Source organism: Apostichopus japonicus, chromosome 4 (assembly GCF_037975245.1).
Source record: "Apostichopus japonicus isolate 1M-3 chromosome 4, ASM3797524v1, whole genome shotgun sequence".
Lineage (NCBI taxonomy): Eukaryota > Metazoa > Echinodermata > Holothuroidea > Aspidochirotida > Stichopodidae > Apostichopus > Apostichopus japonicus.
The window spans coordinates 84416-97422 of record NC_092564.1 but is presented as its reverse complement, the minus strand read 5'-3'; the positions used below and the strand labels follow the sequence as shown (position 1 = coordinate 97422).

At 36.5% G+C, this 13007-nt stretch overlaps 1 protein-coding gene across 4 annotated transcripts in view; it reads right to left on the bottom strand.

Moving 5' to 3' along the window:
- Nucleotides 1–12782, bottom strand: part of LOC139966048 (uncharacterized) — a 62067-nt gene extending 49285 nt beyond the window's left edge. For 3 of the 4 annotated variants that reach the window (XM_071968689.1, XM_071968691.1, XM_071968692.1), the window contains exons 1-4: nt 12623–12778; nt 6377–6525; nt 4619–4748; nt 2349–2443 (exon numbers count right to left, since the gene is read on the bottom strand). In XM_071968689.1, the coding sequence (XP_071824790.1) occupies nt 2349–2443; nt 4619–4748; nt 6377–6525; nt 12623–12710 (462 nt within the window). In that variant the 5' untranslated portion in view covers nt 12711–12778. Of the gene's footprint in view, nt 1–2348; nt 2444–4618; nt 4749–6376; nt 6526–12622 lie in introns of all 4 variants that reach the window. The other variant, XM_071968690.1, reaches the window with a different exon arrangement.
- Between the last annotated feature and the right edge of the window lie 225 nt (nt 12783–13007).

The following is a 13007-nucleotide window of genomic DNA, read 5'->3' as shown; positions in this document are numbered from 1 at the left end:
AGATTCAAACCAGGCTGAGGATACTGATTACCTACAATACAACTATGTTACAATAATCTCAAGTTTTGTGTTGAGGATCAATGGTTCATGTTTGATGTGTTAATCAACACAGATTAAAAGAGTTTTCTGTTCCTCCTTTTCAGGGTTTTTTCTGTGATGTTTATGACAACCAGAGTATACTATAGGCATGGCCTATGTGTGTCGGCTTGTGGCCAATTATCGGTGTGACATTCTGGTGTGTACTCAACCACCACCTCTGTACATATTGTAAATAGACAGAAAAGAAAACAATGCACTACAAAACTTGAGGAATCCTGGCTTGTCATCTTTCCAGCATTCATGCTCTATCTAACCGTAATCAATCTAACTATGGATCTGGGAACCACCTGATTACATACCAGTGCCCTGTGACAGCCTCCTACTGACCTCAGTGACACTTGACCTCTAGCAATGATTATATCAGAAGCATATCAAGTACGCATAATGTATACTTTTTGAGTTCATGTCACATGCTTGGGTATAACATACATACACACATACATACGCACAGACACACATGCAATCAACATCATATAGATTTCTTTTGCCCCTGGTTCCAATGCCCGAACATATTCATAGTGTGGTAAGCCATACATGTTAATAGTCCCAAAATTGTGCACACCAATATGAAGAGGGATTATCAATGTGACTTATGGGTAAAATATAAAGGATGGTGCCAGGAATCAGTTATCATGTTGACAAAGTCTATTTAGTGACATAGTATAACCAGAAAGCCAGTTGGCTTTGTGATTCCTTGCCATACAATGTGCTCAAAATTCAAATAACTACCTGACTAATGTAGAGCAAGTGAGTTAAATTTGTCCAAGAATTGAGTGAGAACAAGAAAAGAGTAGAGATTTTTAGGTCTTATTTGTAGCACTCCCTTGTTGGCATAACCCAGTTTATTTACTAGTAAAGCTTTTACAGTATGGAATTGTTATTCCAAAATGTTTCAATATCCAGAAAGAACAGTCTCCCTATGGGAAATAAAGACACATAGATGTATGAATAAAAGAACATTTATTTTGCCAAGTTTGAGCTAGGAAATCACCTCTGCTATAATGCATCTATTTAATTATTATTAGTAAATGAATGAGTTACATGACATTGTTAGTACACTGTGAAATAGTTTCAGACTTACTGCCAAAGCAAAAGCCATCTAGTATAAATCACAGATAAAATGCCCAAATTTAAGCCCCTTTGAGATAATACTAATCATAATAATAAGACGTATAATGCGCACACACCACTCAAAGAATGTTCATGGCGCAAATGACAATGAGAAATGATACAAATAATACAGAATAATACAAAACAATGACAGAAGAAAAACTTTATGGTATAAGATCATATAAAAGCTTTTAACATCAAGTGGGATTTTATGCTCAAGATTCTTAAAGTTAGAGAGAGTAGATGTTTTTCTGATTTTTAAGGGAAGTTGGTTCCATAAGCGAGGGGCAGAAACAATAAATGACCTATCCCCCAAGAATGTTTGGACTTAATTTCACATAATAAAGATAACCTGACCCCTTGAAGCTCAGAGGGTGAAAACCGAAAACAGCAGTTTCAGTGCACATTTAAAGCAACATTCTGAAGCAGATTTCATTTCCTGTATGATTGTATATTTTGTTGAAGTCCCATAGAGACCCATCACAACACTAAACTGAACTGAATTTAACCAACTATATTCACAACAAGAAACCATGTTTAAAAGGTTTTCAGATTTTGACACATGTCCACCACATGTGACCTTTGACCTCTACCAATTTCAATAGGGTTCTAGCACTCAACAAGGTGGATCTACCCTTTTCCAAGAATTCAAATTAAACCCCACTCACAGATAAATAATAAAGAGGTAAAAGGTCTTGTTGCAAAGAACATACACTACTACGTAGACTTTATATTACCATACCATGTATGAACTTAACCACACATATGGTTGAAGAGATATATTAACTTTTTAAGAATATCATTGCAAAGTCACATAATATCATTAATATTCATGAGATGGGAATCACAAACAACTAGGGCACAAGTACACATCAAGGGACATCTAACTATCAAGCATTACTTGACTCAACTTGTGGTTGATGAGATATAAACTTTACAAGTAACTGTAGCCATCACATCCACACAAGCACACACCCACACTCACAAGCACCATCACAAAGGTTACTGAGGCTTCTGCATCGTAAATCAGAATAGCACCAAACTTACCTACTTTTGCAAACTGTGAATCAAATCTTAAGATTATTCTTTCTTGACCTATAGAACACCTGGTGAATACTGTAGTGCACCTCAATACTTACCCCTACAACAATGCCATCATCTTGTGGCTCAAATTGAACCACTATTTCAACATCAACCGAAGAACTGAAAACTGGAAAAGGGGAATAGGTCAAACCTACAAAGAGAAATTCAAACAATTTCATTATATTCAGTGTAAGTTTTCTTGCAGTTAGTAAAGCCAAGCACACTTTAAGACCATGTTTTTTGTTGGACATAGTCTTGCTCCCCTTTTTTTAACAATTATGTATTCTCTAATGATATTTGACAATTATCAGTATTAGAAAGAATTATAGGTATTACAAAGTATCAGAAAGCCAACAGGCTTAGTGATTCCATGCCAAGTTTCATATGAGAACATTTACTGTAACACTGCACACAACATTTGAAAGTTTTGCCCTTTGATCTCCACTGATACAGAGTTCTGGTAATAACTATTAAAGGCGAGTTTACACACACAATATAAATTTCATCCATGCTTTACGTGTTAGAATCACTGTATTTAGAAGTTTGTAAGACTTTGACTTACGATGATCTATACCACTATAAACCAATTACATTTCTTGTACTCATGAAGGTTGAGCCATATATGCTACATATGAAGTACATCCACTCTTTGCATTGAAGGTACATGTTTATTTGGTTTAAAGAATGACTGACCTCTGTTGATATTAAATGAGCTTTGACCTCCATAGGAAACAATAAGGTTCTGGAAATTAGTAAGGTGTATTGTTTACGAAGTATGATATTTATCCATGTTTAACTTTTGCAGATACTATGTTCACATGGTTTCAGAGTTTGACCGCTGTTGAACTCAAATGACTTTTGATTTCCAATAATGGTTGTGGTACTTCCCAAGGGTGTCTACATACAAAGTATTAAGTACATCCAAGTTTCACTTTGTGAGTTATCATGATTTCAAAGTTTTCAAACTTTGATAACCGATTACCTCCACAAATTTCAATAGTGTGCACTGTAAATGTACACATGAAGTTTAAAATTAATCAGAGCGTAACATGTTCTAGGATGATTTCAACCTTTGGCCTATGATGAAGTCAAATGACCTCTGGCCTTCACCAATTTCAATAGTTCTTGTACTGGCCACATTGATTGTACAAATTAAACATGAACAACATCTTAGCTTCACTTTATGAAGTATCATCATCATCATCAGTCAGTATTTATAGAGCGCTGATATCGTGGAACACTCTATAAGTTCCTCAAAACAAAAAAAGGTTTTACACTGTTTTTTGAACCTGTTCAGTGAGTGGCAACGTCTGAGTTCATGTTGTTTGAAATTCCATAAAACGAGGGCCAATTCTAGAAAATGTACGACCACTGTATGGACCATTGAATTAGAAGCGAGGCTAAATAAGGAGATTGGGCATGTTGAAAGCTGAGAGAATGAGTTGGCTTTTAAGGGGAGATGAGATCACACAAATTTTGTAGTGTTTGCCCATGAAGGGCCTTCCAAGTTAGCAAAAGAATTTTATCGTTGATTCTTTTTTGAATTGGAAGACAGTGAAGGTAATAGAGGGCTGACAATTTATGCCCCAAATTTATCATGTTGCACTATTTTGGACAACCTGTAGCTTGTTTATTAAGCGTTTGGGAAGACCAGCTAAGACAGCATTACAACAATCAAGCAGTGTTTCAGCAGTGCTGGTATCAAGTGACTTCAAATTGATGTTGTGCAAGTGATGGTATGCTACACTACAGATTGATGACAGGTGATTCACCATGTCAAAGGTGGAGTCAAGAATGATACCCAGGTCACTTACTGATGATGACGACTCAACAATGTCACTCCCCACTTGGATTTTAGTGCCCTTGAAGTGTTGAGGAGTTAAGACAAGTAGATTGGACTTTAGTGCCCTGGACCCTCTCCTTGAAGTGTGGAGGAGTTAAGACAAATAGATTGAATTTTAGTGCCCTATTCCCTCTCCTTGAAGTGTGGAGGAGTTAAGACAAGTAGATTGTATTTTAGTGCCCTGTACCCTCTCTCTGAAGTGTGGAGGAGTTAAGAGAAGTAGATTGTATTTTAGTGCCCTGTACACTCTCCTTGAAGTGTGGAGGAGTTAAGACAAATAGATTTAATTTTAGTGCCAGGTACCCTCTCCTTGAAGTGTGGAGGAGTTAAGACAAGTAGATTTAATTTTAGTGCCCTGTGCCCTCTCAATATGGCAGACTTTCCTGTGGTAAGCAGAGTGATGAGCAGTACGAACATACGATATCAATGTAGGCTTTGGCATGTGCTATAGTATATTGAATGAAAATGATCTAAAATATTTACCTGGTATTAAATAGGTACTATCTTGTGTAACCGTCTGTTCAAAGTTGATTCCATTGCCAGTCACAAGAATTCTCATTTGAGGTGGGTCATCACATGGAAAGAGTTTGATGTTACAGGTGATGATCTTGCCCTGAAGATATTTTCATAAGAAACATACATCTCATGTAAAAGTAAAAGATATAAAACAGAAAGTGAATGTTTAACCCAGAAGAGCAAAAAAAAGGTAATAATTTGGTTCCTGTTTGCATATCAAGTTCAGGACATGTACTTCCATTCCCACATGTTCACATGGGATATCACACTCATCAAAAAAAGGCTGGATCATCCATGGTCCCTTGAGATCTGATCACAGGCGAATTCACATGCAATGTGTAATATTCTGTGATCTGATGAAAAGTGCATCATTAAAGATTGATGCCTTTCATTTCCTCAAAAAGTTGTTAGATATATTGGGAATACCTTTGCAGAATCTCTGATAAACTTCTCTGAGGAGAAGGGACGTGTGGTACACCCGTCCAAACAACAGCCAACTTTAATTTTCAAACTTCCCCTCCCTCAAAAAAAAGTTATTCCTTATTTGGTAAGAGTGCAGAACTTAGTTATGAGACACATTTATGTTATCCAATATGTCCAGCAAAGAATAGTCATAATGTGATAGCTGCTTTAAAAGTAAAAAAAAGTATAGTCAATTGTTCAGTCTGTAAAATCATAAGACAAATGTTGAAGATTATGGACAACAAGAAAAGAGCTACAATATTACTCAACACTGGTATTTTGGTCGCCGAGCTATCCAATGCTTCACAAATTAGATTTTCTCTTGTCACAGGAGGCTTGGAACGTATAGACATTAAGTGTGATGTGACAACCAATAAATGATAAAGGCTGTCCTGAAATGACCATTTACCTCAACAACAGGCTTCTTGTACTAAATGTGATAGATAGATACATCAACATACTAAATATGATATCTGTCCTTGTTGAAATATTGTGTAAAACATGGTTTTCACAATCTGACCCCTGGTGAACTCAAACAACCATTGACCTCCGGCCACAACATTATGCTTTTTGTTCTCAAGGTGGTACAATTACATATCAAATATGCGATCTATCTAAGTTCCCTTGCGATATTATGTTTAGGAAGGTGCGTTAGTGAAGAGAGACAGGTAAGAGGGGAGTAAAGTAAATGTTTGACATTTGCTGACTTCAAATGACCCTTGACCTCCACCAAAAGCAATATTAGGGACCTTAATTTGATAGGGTACTGTACATCTACCAACCAAATATGAGATCTGTCCCTTCTTGCAATAAAATGTATATGTTGACCTCTTGTTACTCATGACCTTTGACCTCCACCAAAATCAATCAGCTTCTTTTACCTTCATACCAAGTATGAGGTCTGCCTGCAAATGCACAGTCACAAACGCACACAAATACACACATACGCCATCATGATTATAAAGGTTACGATTACCATCAATAACAAAAACCACTTTTTATATGTCAAAATGGAAGTTCTTCTCTCCTTTAACTCCCCTAAAGATTTACAAACCTTTCAATCAGTCCAGTGAAATTAACTGTAAAAAGAACTTGTAACATTTCAATAGCAATTATCCAGATCCCAATGATCAAGGTCTAAATAGGTATACATCTTACTTGCACTCAATTCTCTCAATTGAAAGTATGAACTACTGTATTTATAGACAAGGTTTAACTTTTGATTATTCATATAGCAACAGAAAAATGATATAGATTGCTTACCATCAGGGTTAACCTACATTGAGCACCTGTGCAATCAGCAAACTTAACACAATCTGCACTGCTTCCAGGGACCTCCGCTATGTTCTGGTTTATTTCTGAGATGACATTATCCAAGGATTGGCACTCAGGTTGATATGGTGTAACATCTGCTGGAACCAAAAATATCAGTTTTATCATCTCTATTGGTTTAATATGGATACATTATTCCTATGGCCTTATCTCAATCTAAAGACATTCACACTCCAAACTAGTAATGTGGTTACAAAATTGCAATCATACCATGTATGTACAGTATGGTGTTTGAGTGGACATAGCTCTGACAGAAAAATCCATGTGTTTGTGATGCAAACAATAAGTAAATGAACATTGTACAGTATAATGAAGAGCTAGTTACATCAGTATTGTTGTGTTTGCTGGACCTGCCTCAAATGTTCTCACCCACATAGGTAGTAGTTAAATAATGCTATTGTTATGTCACCACAGAACAAATAGCAACAGGAACCCAAGGTATTCTATATTTTGGGACAAGTTTTGAGGGGGGGGGGGGGGCAGAGTGGGTTTGCAAAACTTTTCCCACGAACACATGTTGTGTAAAAAACCATAGATTTGCACCATGCAAAGTACAGAATTGCCAGATTTCATGTGGGGTCGGGATGTCCAGAGAGTGTTATCAAATCATTGTAATCAAATCAAATCATTTTTAATCAAATTTGTAATCAAATCATTCATTGGCATGCAGAGCATCTTTCCAGTTGCAAAATCCTCCTGAAATAAATGTCAGTTCTTTATTTCTAGCTAATGTCATACATATTGATCAAGGCACAGAATCATTTGATTGATAGGTGAGCCATGGAAAATCCTGAAACCTTTTGGTTGGAAATAGATTGTAATCCTATGAAGATATGCTTGAAAATGATATCATATTCAGTCAATTATGACCATGGATAGAACGGTCATTCACCGCTTATCCTTGTACAATTTTTATATCCCCTCACCAACCCACCACTGTCAGTATTTGTCATTAAGATCAGAGTAAATCCCTAAGGGGAGAGAGCATTAAAGGATTTTAATATTTGTACCTGTCATAATCCCAATGACGGTCAAACTCTTCTATGTGTAAAAAATAATGAAGCCTCTGTTAGCTGCAACAACCTAGAAGCTTTCTTTAGGATTGAACACATGTATGGGCTGTGTGCAATGCTCAGACTTTGTAAACTAAGCTGCATGGTTAACCAGTATCATTACTAGAACCCATTTTGAATCCGTGGTGTTAGCCGGTTCCATACATTATTAAAATATGAAACACCAGAGAAACAGGATCATGCAAAAGTACCCATACAATTGTAAGAATGGCTGAAAAATTATGACTACTGCAGTGTTAATACTGCAGTAGTAATATTTAACGAACAGGAAGACACTATTAATAACAGACACTTTTTTATGCAAAGGCTCCGAAAATAAGGCCAGTGGTACGTGTTGATCCATTCTGGTAAACTTTCTGAGAGGACAGTGTGTTTTCTATTCAGATAATCAAATTGGAGGTTGTCGGACAGACCAGTGCATTTCATGAGATTCCCACAAGAAAAACAAACAATGCCAAAGTGCATCATTCCTATGCCTACAGTGCATACATGACAAAAGTAAAGAGTTTCATAGACCACTGCCATGTCAAAAAAGTATTTCAGCAGTAATATTAATGCATTGTCACCCATTTAAGTTGTACAGGCCACAATACATTGCCAACCACAGTTATGTTAAAGATATTTGTTATCAATTAGTCCGATGTTTTCCTTTTATTGGCTTATAGTCCGTAACAAGTTTTCTAAAAATATTTTTGCATCTTAGTAGTCATGTGTAGTTGTGTACACAAGACCCTTGCCACAGATTTGATCACTGCTATTGTACATTCACTGTATAAACAACTGTACAGATTATTGCATGGCACAATGCAAGTCACAATGTTAGAATTTTTTTTTTTTATTCATCACAAAAATTGAAATGATACTGTCATCATCTGTAATGATTTCTCCAAAACTTTGCTGCATAATTCCATTCCATTAATTCTATCAGTTTGCGTGGGTGTTTCTATTTTTGCTGATGGTTGGCAGAAATAGATTGCACAATAATCATATATCGAAACGAGGGAATGGAGTTTGAAAGAATGATGTTGTGATTCATAATCTATTTCGAAGTGAAAAGAAATTCTTAACCTTACACAGGTAAAATCACAAAACCCCTTGGAATGACAGCCTGAAATACAGCCAAATCAGTTTTACACCTAAGTATCCAATACATTTTTAAATCAAGTTCAAACAATTCTGTAACAGACAGGATAATAGTATGTAGCATTTAAATGTGTCTCTTTGTAGTGTACATTTTTTAAGTCAGAACATGTCCCTGTGAGCACCCAGTAAATTCTTGTTTCCTTATTATTCTGCACAAAAAACTCCCACTGAAATTGTTCATTTAAGAAATACTGCATGAACGGTCAAGAGCTACTGCAAAAGTTAGAAAAGCATGCAAGAAGTCGGGGCCTTAGACTTTATGAGTCAAAAACTGAATATCTCACAGTCAACATCAAAACCCAGGACAAAATGGACATCAAAATAAGTAGTGGTGCAAAACTAAATGAATTCGACAACTACAAGTACCTTGGTTCCCTTGTGAGACAGTAAAAGTGAAATCAACAAAAGAATTGGCATGGCATGGTCTGCTTGTAATAAAATGGACACTGTGTGGAAATCTGGCCTCAACAGAAAGACCAAACTAGACATTTTTAAATCAACTGTACAGTCTGTCATCATGTATGGCTCCGATACATGGACAGAACTTTACGAAGGAATTGGAAGCAAAACTAGATGGGTGCTACACAAGACTTTTACGGAGATGTTTAAATGTACATTGGAGTCAACATATGACAAATACTGAACTGTATGGCAATGAACCAAAACTATCCTGTAAGATACAACAACGCCGTCTCAAGCTAGCAGGGCACTCATACAGGAACACCAAGGAACCAGTCTCTCAACTTATCATGTGGACACCAAAACATGGAAGGAGAAATAGGGGAAAACATAAGCTCAGCTATATTGATGTAGTTGCTAGGGACTTTGAGCTTGCTCAAGTATGAAATGCTATGAAATGGGGCATTATGAGCTTCTGGCCAAAGAGCCTAGTTTAGTGTCTAAGTTTTACCTTAATAAATGGCAAACAAAGATGTTAAAATATGCAACAATACCGCTGTAACGACAATGAATATGAATTAAACTTACTGTCATTCCAAAATAGGTAGCATACGTACATTACAACAAACTGTCCTTCAGGATTAACCGTTTTTAATTATAACCATAATGCCAAAATTGCATCGATCTACTTCTGCTTGTTCACCAGATACAGGTCTTGTAATATAAATGTCCTTACTTCTACAATGAGATACCATGTTTCAATGTTTTTAAGAGTTTGATTGTTGGTGCCCCAGATGACCTTTGACATTCACAGCAAACAATTGAGTTCTTTTATACAATATAACACATTTACATGCCAACTATGAACAAGAGCCATGGTTCCTAACTTGAAATATAGTGTTTACCATGTTTCAGTGTTTGACCTCAGATGACCTTTAACCTCCACCAAAAACAAACAGGTCTTCAACTGAATATGATGCAAATTATGCATGACACATCTAAAAAAGTCTTCATACTTCCTATCATAAGATATCGTTTACAAGGTTTCCAGTACTTGACCTCTGATAACCTCTGGTGACCTCAGACGACTTTTGACCTCCACCCAAAAACAATACAGTTCTTGTACTTCCTATAATGCATCAAAATGCTAAGTATGAAAAGTAGCCATATTCCTAACTTCATATAGATATCGTGTTTACAAAGTTTTTCAGTTTTTTACCTATACTGGTGACCTCAAATGACCTTGGCCTCTACAAGAAAGAATATATGGTTTTTCTTGTCAATGTGATATATCAACATACCAAGTATGAAAGACTCCATGGTTCCTATCTTGAGATATCATGTTTACTTGGTTTCAGTTTTTGACATCTGGTGACTTCAGATGACCTATGACCTTTGACCGTCACAAAAAACAACATGGTTCTTCCTCTCACTACGTGCACCCAAACACACACACACACACACCATCATGACTACATTGGTTGGGATAATCATCGCAACCAAGAAGCGATCGATTTTTCCTTCAGACAAAACCGTGCAGCCTTACTTTGAACTGCTTTTAGCAAACAGACAGATAGTCACATTGTTATGGTATTAGCTCAACTGGTTATCATAATGGATATCATTGATATTGATTACATCAGGGATAAAATGTTCCTTGCTAGCTCTGTACAGTTAAGTATCAAAATAGTAAATGATAGTGAGTAAATATTTCTGCACAGAGTTTTGTCAGTGAACTTGTAATCCTTACAGACTATTATTATCACGCTGAGGAATCGTCACGGCCGTGTGACCGCAAATGCTCTAGATAAACACTCCACTCTTTTGTTACTATTGGGCTAGTAAACTTTACATTGGACGTTTTCAGACACTTTTGGCTTTGAATACTGGGTATGACTTTTTTTTTTTAACCAGACGCGTTGACGGAACCAGTCAGTTCCTGGCACTTTCAGACGTTTTCAGACATTTTCGGATGTTTTGAAATCGGATGACTAGGTCAACCTCGACGGAACACCACTGTTGATTATGAAATCGCCTTGCCAGGGCCACTGAGCGAGTGTATGGAGGGCCAGACTGCCCCACATTGAACTTGCGCATGCAAATAATAAACTGGAAAAACCAACAATGCATTATAATATTGTTTTCTGTGTTGTACTTCTTTGTTTGTATATTAACACAAAGTGGTTCAATCCTATCTTTTCCTTCCCTGCAGTAATATATTAATGTAGTAACTTTTCTCTCATCCTTTATCTGTGTTATTATTTATACATAGAAACATAGTTACAACTTCTGAAGATAGATGAGGTCTTGGGATGACATATACAGTGGTGAGTTCAAAATGCTTCCACTTTAAAAGTCTTCCACTCAACACATGTATGTTAAGAAGTCAATACCCTTTCAGCTATACACTCTTTACTATCTTGATTGCTCATTGAAGTGCATATAATCCCTTATGTCCTGTGAAACTTGTAAATTATATCACATAAGCGATCTTGTGGTCATTCTTATCTTGCTTATCTTATAAAACAGGCTCCACCATGTGTGATATTGCCAGATATGCAGCACTATGCAAAAAATTCCAGTCGAAATTTAGCCCTTTCAGTGTAAGGGGACTGTTACCATAATGGATTCCATTAGAATAAGTAACCCTGAATCTGCTTTGGAAGTTTGATTCCAAAATAAATCAGCAAACACGTCAGTACTGATACTTTAAGCATTGATATTGTGTCAGATTTTGTGTCTTAATTTTTTGTTCTCTCCCATTATAGGGTCATTGATGGTGACTTGATTGTCCCTCTCGATCCTATTTTCTACGTAACCAAACTACTGTAACTGAGGATTAGGTTTTGTTACGTTCTGGCTGTCACAGATATTATGTTTACAACCTTGTTTTAAGTGTTAACTGCCATTGACCAAAATCAAAATGTGACATTTTGCATTGTTTCACATTGGGAAATCCTTCCATCAAAATGCAATGTATACCTTGGTGAAAGAAAACATGACAACATGTGGACACCCCTGTTTAATTTGTTCAAAAAGTGAACCCACTTAAAAATCACATAGGCTAATCTTGTCATAACTGGATCAGTTGATCGATTAGACATCATTTAATAAATCCAAGCAGGAAATTGACTAGCCTAGCCTTAACCACTTTTGCTTCCTGTTTTGTAACAATTCTTTTGCGAGGATCAGTATTTTCTGCTAACCCTAAGTCCCATGAAATATGACCAGTCTATTCACTTTTCGTGGCATCTCTTTTGTCTGACTCTGTTTTGCTCAATATAAATTGAGTCATGTTTGGGAAACACTTGATAACAGCTGAAACATGCATGCAATAATGTGTCTTAATATCCCCTGCCATGTTTGGCACACTCAGCTACAATATGTTATGCTTAAAATTTGATGGCAATACTATATATTGACCTACCTGTACTGACGAACTTACCGTGATAGGCCTAGCCAAACGTTAAGCTATGTCAAACCTAGCCTAGTTAAGGTCCCTAAAGAAAGTAAATATTTCCCACTCTGACGGTGAAAATGGTATATGGGGCTTCCTTCTTACCTTGCGCAAGACAAAGATTTAGGAATGTTATCACGAGATAAACAATATGAAACATTGATGCTTTTCGTAAGATTGGTATCAGCTCCATATTGGACGGGTGTGAAGTTAGTTACTTATTCCGCGTTCCTCGTTCGACATTCGCGAATGAGTAAGTGGTACCGGTTATTCGACATTGATACTTAATGGACAATGATATACATATGGCCAGCAGATTGATATCTAACAAGATGTCCAAGATTTGTTCCGTCTTTGAAAAACCCGATTTTGGCGTATTTTCTAACACTTAAGAGGTTTGTCTATGGTGATATGAACTCTAAAGACGATTTAGAACAGTCTCACATTGCGTTTTGCCCGGTCCAAATAGAACCTGACCAATTAAAATGAC